The 7,629-nt window shown below is 40.6% G+C and overlaps 1 protein-coding gene across 1 annotated transcript; it reads right to left on the bottom strand.

Annotated features, from left to right (window-relative positions):
- Positions 1–1,449: 1,449 nt before the first annotated feature.
- PDS1 (4-hydroxyphenylpyruvate dioxygenase) lies at positions 1,450–4,977 on the bottom strand. Its single transcript, XM_089817761.1, has 2 exons — positions 3,729–4,977; positions 1,450–2,104 (listed from the first exon to the last, which is right to left on the bottom strand). The coding sequence occupies exons 1-2, from the start codon at positions 4,826–4,828 to the stop codon at positions 1,927–1,929; spliced, it is 1,278 nt and encodes a 425-aa protein (XP_089673887.1). The 5' UTR covers positions 4,829–4,977; the 3' UTR covers positions 1,450–1,926.
- Positions 4,978–7,629: the final 2,652 nt, after the last annotated feature.

The following is a 7,629-nucleotide window of genomic DNA, read 5'->3' on the forward strand; positions in this document are numbered from 1 at the left end:
TTTCATAACAAACTCAACTAGGATACTTGCAAATCAAAAAGGATCCAAGGGGGCGGGAAGGCGTTATACTCTTTACAAAACAAGTGTAGGAATGCAAAATCATGGGATTGGACGACCATGAAAACTCTTTTTGGTTTGCTGGTCACTCCAGTTATTCTATACGGATGTGAAGTGTGGAGAGGTAGTATGTCCGAACAAAAATGGCGGCAAGTAGAAAGAATTCAAAAACACTTCATCACATGCAATCTTAAAGTCAAGACCACAATTCCGTATGAGATCCTTTTGGCGGAGGTGGGTTCCTTTCCATTAGAAGCCGTTGCTTTGGTCCGGATGATAAGCTATTTAAAGAAAACCCAAGGTCTGGAAACACATCATTGGCCCAAGTTGATCATAGAGGAAAAACTTGTGAGGCGGAAAAGCACATGGATGAAGCAAAATGACAAATGGATGCGAAAATGGGATATCAACATCCAAACTTGCCCGGATAACATTACAGAAATAAAGAAGTTTGTCAATGAAAAATTTCGCAATATTCTGTGGACAAGACACATAGGGCGGAGAAAATCTTATTACATTAAAGAATTTAATCCCACTTCTAGTCATGATGAAAAAGGCCTATCTAAGAGCACCTATTAATTGGAAAGCAAAAATGTTGATGGCACAACTTAGAACTAGTTCACATCAGCTGTGATGTGAAACTGGTCGGTGGCAAGTTCCAAAGAAAGAGTGGGCAGACAAAACATGTTCATTTGTAATATGAGAACAGTCGAGACAGAGCAACACTTTGTCAAGGAGTGCCTAGCTTACAATGAGATCAGATTTGGTTATACAAACATACTGTAGAACAAGGATTTCAACTATTTATTCGAGGAAGATCAAGTGAAGAGAGCAGCAGATTTGATTACCAAACTTCAAAGAAGGAGAGAAAAGTTAACCAAAACTTTACAATTGACTAGTTCCGCTCCTGACTCGGGAGGGTGATTGCATGGTTCCCATAGACTACTTTAGTCTCGTGGACGTCATTAAAATCTATCATATCATATCATATCATACATTTGAGATTCATATAAGCAATTAATTCAAAAAAATTAAACAGTAAGTTCTAAACTTTAAGCATGATGCTAAAAAGGTGGGATACATTGATACAGCTCTATGGAAAGAACAGTAATTTTGTAGACCAACAATGGTAATTTTGTAAATCAACACACTGGACGGTGGAGAAAGGCATTAATTCAAATTGATTCAAGAAGAGAAGAACTCACAAATGTTGTAATGTATAGAATGTAATGTATAGAATCACAAAAATCTGAATCATAAAGCATTGGACTTAGTCACCAACATCACCAATTCATAAAGAACACAAAATACAAAGGAATCCACTCAATCGGATACTTATGGATCATGTGGCCTTTAGTTTGACAAGCAAATTTCACAATTAACAATAATAAATTTAAGATAATACTATCATAAATTATTAAATCTAAAATCAAATCTGACCATGGCCTTTAGGTACACAGAACATACTCAAAGCCAAATGCCTGTGGATTCAAATTATAGCATTTCATGTCTCTAGTGCACAGGCATCTCATTGTACAACTACTATGTGTGTATATCTGCAAAACCATATGATCATAAATTATTAAATCTACAATCAAATATGGCCATGACCTTTACGTACACAGAACATACTCAAAGCTAAATGCCTGTGGATTCAAATTATAGCATTTTATGTCTTTAATGCACAGGCATCTTATCGTACAGCTACACAGTGTGTAACTATGTAAGACCATATACTGTGCAATATTTTCAAAAGTACCGAACTCAATACCTGCTTCATTGTTTTATATTCTGAACTTTGTACTCTATACTTTCACTAGATGTCCAACACAAAGGAGTGTCTTCTTTCAGGACTGTCTTCTACCTACACTATGCCTGAACCTGAGTTCTCCCTTCAAGAGTCTTCTCGTATTCTTCAATGGATTTGAAAAGTTCAGAGAAGTTGCCTTTCCCAAATCCTCCACATCCACCCTTTTGATAGCCCTTCCCATGTTCATCAGTCAACATGCAGCCCAAACGTTGGATTATCTCAATAAAAATTGTTGGCCTACACACACAATCATAACTCAAAGGTTATTACAACTGTAAATCCTTGATTGTATCAGGAAAGAAACAAAGCTAATAAAACCAAACCAAACCTCCTTAATGAACAAATGAACAGAAGGCCTTTCCAAACAGAAACCCCCCTTAATGTTTCACAGAACAAAAACAGAACGGAATTACAACTTTTTTGTTTTTTAAGAGACAGTTAAGAGACAGTTATTTCCAATAAATCATTTAATTTGATATTGAACTGTGCTACTTCTATCCCTTTTGCAGTTACACCCTATCTTATTTTAAGATGAACACAGTGTTGGAAGAAACACACTCTGGAGAACAAAGCAGTTGGTATCTCAATGGGAGTGTATGCTAACTTCGAATGGGAGGCCCTAGGCACAAGTCCTAGCTGGTAACACTTACATCTTCAGTGATCTAAAAGCTAGTTCAATAGTATATAAATTAATTTATGACTGAATAAATACCAAATTGGATCCAGAGCATCCTGTACGCCAGGATGAAGTAACCAGTCCCAGAGATAACACATCAGGTTTTAACCAGGCTATTGTGGTAAAAAAGTCATGACATGCAACTCCCCACAAAACCAAGGGATAGGAAGATTTAAAAAAATCCAAAGTTACATGAAAAAATCTAAGGCTTGTGAAAACAGGCTTGATTTGTTTGTAATTAGTTTTCATCCATTTACTTTTTAACTTTAGGGTGAAATGTTGCTAATTCAAAAAACACCGACAAAATATTGTACTTGTGGGAAAGGAAAAACAGGAAAGAGAAAGTTGTAAAAATTAGCTTTACATGGTTGAAAATTATCTAGGGTCCTACATACCACCCTGGACCGAAATTTACCACAATGTTTAAACCTAATAGCCCACCGGATTTTCTGGAGATGTAGCAGCAAATATCCTAACTTCTCGCTCCACCCAGAGCAGAAGGGCAGAAGAGAGGGAGAAATGTAGCTACCACAGTAGCATGGTTTTGTAATTGCGGAATTCATTTAATGATTTGTGAAAGTGAGCCCTACATTAGTCAAGCAACCATTGCTTTAAACACTTGGAGAATGCATACAGTCCAATCACCATAAAATATAAGGCGGGAGCTTAAGCCCTGCCATCAATTTAGCAGTGCGGATATCCTTCAGTGGCTCTGGGCTATTGAATGTTGAGTATTTGCCAAAGGGAAATGTTCACAGTTAAAATCAGTGGAAAAAATAGAAAGGGAATGTTGAGTTTTGTAATTGTGGAATTCATTTAATGATTTGTGAAAGTGAGCCCTATATTAGTCAAGCAACCATTGCTTTAAACACTTGGAGAAGGCATACAGTCCAATCACCATAAAATATAAGGCGGGGGCTTAAGCCCTGCATCAATTTATCAGTGCGGATATCCTTCAGTGGCTCTGAGCTATAGAATGTTGAGTATTTGCCAAAGGGAAATGTTCACAGTTGAAATCAGTGGAAAAAAATGAAAACCAGTTATTAGGAAAGCACATTAATGAACTTATTGTTCCAGCAAGAAATTATCCACACAAATGTTTTAAAAAATTACAAAATCTTGACAGCAGGAGATGACAACGTGAAGGATATGCTAAATTTAAAAAGAAAAAACTAGATTACGTACCTATCCCCAAGGGGTTTTGTGAAAATCTGGAGGAGCACTCCTTGATCGTCCCTATCAACCAAAATCCCCAATTCCTCGCACTCCTCCATCTGTTTCTCTGTCAACACATCAGCGACCCTGTTCCGCAAGTTCTTATAATAAGTAGGCGGAGGCTTGGGCATAAAGTCAAACCCTCCAAGCTCACTCCTCTGGCGCATCTCCTTGAGGGTGGAGAATATATCAACGCATAAAAGAGCAAGATGCTGAAGGCCGGGGCCCTCGTTGTGCTCCAAATAAGTTTGAATCTGAGACTTCCTCTTAGTCCCATACACAGGCTCGTTCATCGGCAGCAACACCATCTCATTATTGCTGGCCAAAACCATGGAATTGAGCCCGCTTTCGGCAGTCCCAACATCGTCTGCTGTAAATTCCGCAAAGCGATGGAATCCCGTAAACTTCGCAACATACGAAATAGCGTCTTCCAGCACTTCCACATTGCCCACGGCATGATCCAATCTCACGATCCCGTAGGACAAGGGCACGGACTGAACTGCCTCATAATTGGGCAAAAAAGGGCCTTCATAGCCCGAATTACTCACATATCGCAGAACTACATCTCCGTAAAGCTTAATCTCCGATATGCAGACTTTCCCCCCGCTCCTTTCGTCGATCAAAACCCTAGGCTCCAATACTCCAACAGCGCCGCCATCGACGCTTCTCTCGAAGGCTTGCGCAGCGTCTTCCACGAGAACTCCCACAGCCCTAACGGCCAGGCCGTGCTTTTCGAAGAATCGCCGGGATTCTTCCGCATTGAAGGCCGGATGAGGCGGTTTCGAATTTGTTTGGTCTATGTTTGAAGAGTAGGGCGCCGTGAACACGAATTGCAGATCATTGGACTTTATGGCGAAGCTGCAGTAGGTCTGATTGCCCGTTGTCTGGTCGGACTTGGCGACCAATCGCATGCCGAGACCCCATGAAAAGCGCCTGAAAGTGTTTGTGGCATCGCCGCACCAGAACTCGATGTGGTGGAATTTCTTCACCGCAAACCGGTCGGTCATGGGATTGTGGCGGACAAAGTTTTTGTATCCCACCAGCTTGAAATCTCCTTCTTCCTTTCCCATGGCTGCTGATCAATTTTTCTTCCCTAGGAAATGCAGATCAAATTTGGTAATTTGGTACTCGACTCCTCCCTGACGAATTCAGATCAAATCCGAACGGAGTAGGATAAAATTGGATTCTCTTTCCTGTGAATTTGATGGTGCTCGGATTTGAGTGTGGTTGGGGAATTGTTTGGAATTTATAGTAGTTGGGATTGGGATGGTTATGCGTATCTTATTTGGATTGACCGACTCGTCTGAATTGAGAGGATTCTGATATTTATCCACGTAGATGGGTCTTATCCATAAATAAACAAAATCAAATGGGTCACGTACAATAATTAAACTGTTATTATTTATCAGTTGGAAGAACAATTGTGTAAAAGATGCTTGGGAAAGAAATTATTTTTAAACTTTTATGACGCTAATGGAAGAGACTTTTATAACATTGAATTTTATTTGATTTTAGATGAATAGGCCTTTTAGCATTAAATTAAAACTTTAAAGATACATATTCACAAAAAAAAGGTTGGGGGATAGAGGATCACCCCGTGAGTTCAAACGGCCTAAGACTGGAGATCAACTATTCATCAAAAAGCATATATAAACAGAAAAAAAAAAAAAAAACTTCAAGCTACAAGAGCAGTGCTAGTCGAAGGAGGGTCATTGTCATTAGAACTCCAAAAATCCTTGGGGTCATTGGTTGGCTCAGGGGGAGCCCAACCGTCAATAGTAGCATCATCTTTGTCTTTATCTTTATCTTCCTCAGTCCTGGGAGAAGAAATGGCTAAATCCAACCGGGGGAATGCCCACTTAGGGTCATGGTGAGCAGTTGGCCAACCCGCATCAGCCGTAGCAGGGGGAGCCATCGGGGAGCAACCCAAGCCTAACCTTCGAGGAGGCGAGGCTGAGTGGCGATAGCCACCAAAGCCACCATTGGGAGAGCGGCAATGAGGCTGTCACTTGGGGGTTTGTGAGTGGCGAGCAGAATTGCTCCAACTTCTCTGACGACTGTGAGGAGGAGTGCAGTCACTGGATAAAGCATCTAGAGGTACTCGAGCAACCGTACAAGGGGCATTTCCCTAGTGAGCAAGTAGCTTCTGCAGGTGAGCCACTTCCAGCGTGACTTTATCAGTTTGTACTTGGATCTGCATCATGATGTTATTACATATACGTGCTTTAGACTACATCGCAACATAAATATCAAAAAAACTGTGAGAGAATAAAACATCATTGTGATCTTTCCAGATTATGAACAATATCTCCATTTTGAAAGCATGCCAAATATGGGCATATCTAAAAGGGAGTCTAGGAGCATCACCCAAAACCACCATATGCCAAGTGAAGGCCTCTGGATGAAAATGCCTAAAGAAATCAAAAATCCAGAGCCAATAATTCTGAGCTTTTCTACAAAACCAACAATTGTGTAAAAGATGCTTGGGAAAGAAATTATTTTTTAACTTTTATGACGCTAATGGAAGAGACTTTTATAACATTGATTTTTATTTTATTTTTATTTTTAGATGAATAGGCCTTTTTCCATTAAATTAAAAACTTTAAAGATACATATTCACAAAAAAAGGGTTGGGGGATAGAGGATCACCCTGTGAGTTCAAACAGCCTAAGGCTGGAAATCAACTATTCATCAAAAAAACATATATAAACAGAAAAAAAAAACTTCAGGCTGCAAGAGCAGTGCTAGTCGAAGGAGGGTCATTGTCATTAGAACCCTAGAAATCCTTGGGGTCATTGGTTGGCTCAAGGGGAGCCCAACCGTCAGCAGTAGCATCATCTTTGTCTTTATCTTTATCTTCCTCAGTCCTGGGAGAAGAAATGGCTAAATCTAGCAGGGGGAAAGCCCACTTACGGTCATGGTGAGCATTTGGCCAACCCACATCAACCGTAGCAGGGGGAGCCATCGGGGACCAACCCTAGCCTAACCTCCGAGGAGGCGAGGCCAAGTGGCGATGGCCACCAAAGCCACCATTGGGAGAGCGACAACAAGGCTGCAACTTGGGGGTTTGTGAGTGGCGAGCAGAATGGCTCCGACCCCTCTGACGACTATAAGGAGGAGTGCATTCACTGGATAAAGCATTCGGAGGTACTTGGGCAGCTGTACAAGGGGCATTTCCCTAGTGAGCAAGTAGCTTCTGCAGGTGAACCACTTCCAGCGTGACTTTATCAGTTTGTACTTGGATCTACATCATGATGTTATTACATATACGTGCTTTAGACTACATCGCAACATAAATATCAAGAAAATTGTGAGAGAATAAAACATCATTGCAATCTTTCCAGATTGTGAACAATATCTCCATTCTAAAAGCATGCCAAATATGGGCATATCTAAAAGGGAGTCTAGGAGCATCACCCAAAACCACCATATGCCAAGTGAAGGCCTTTGGATGAAAAGGCCTAAAGAAATAAAAAATCGAGAGCCAATAATTCTGAGCTTTTTTGCAAAACCAAAAAATATGCAGAAAATTTTCAGGTTGGCCACAAAAAGGGCATCTAGGATCAGGAACCCTCAGATGTTGGAGCCGAGGACCCAAAGGTAGACCTTGGAAGAGGACACACTAGGGAAAGTGAGCAATCATTGGCTCAATGATAGCATGCTAGACAATGGCAAATCTAAGACTCCAAGTCTTATGCGAAGAATGCAATTGCCAACGTTGATTGAGGGTATCAACCATCAGAAGATGGTGCACCAACCATTGATACCCCAGCCTGGGTTTGTGGTACAGAGCACCAAGGCACTTGGTTTATATTTTGGTTTTCATGTTTATTTTCATCTACTTAGGCTAGAATAAATAAACCTTGGATGA

This window comes from Cupressus sempervirens, chromosome 1 (genome assembly GCF_028749045.1).
Source record: "Cupressus sempervirens isolate cs-2001-9-10 chromosome 1, ASM2874904v1, whole genome shotgun sequence".
Classification (NCBI taxonomy): domain Eukaryota; kingdom Viridiplantae; phylum Streptophyta; class Pinopsida; order Cupressales; family Cupressaceae; genus Cupressus; species Cupressus sempervirens.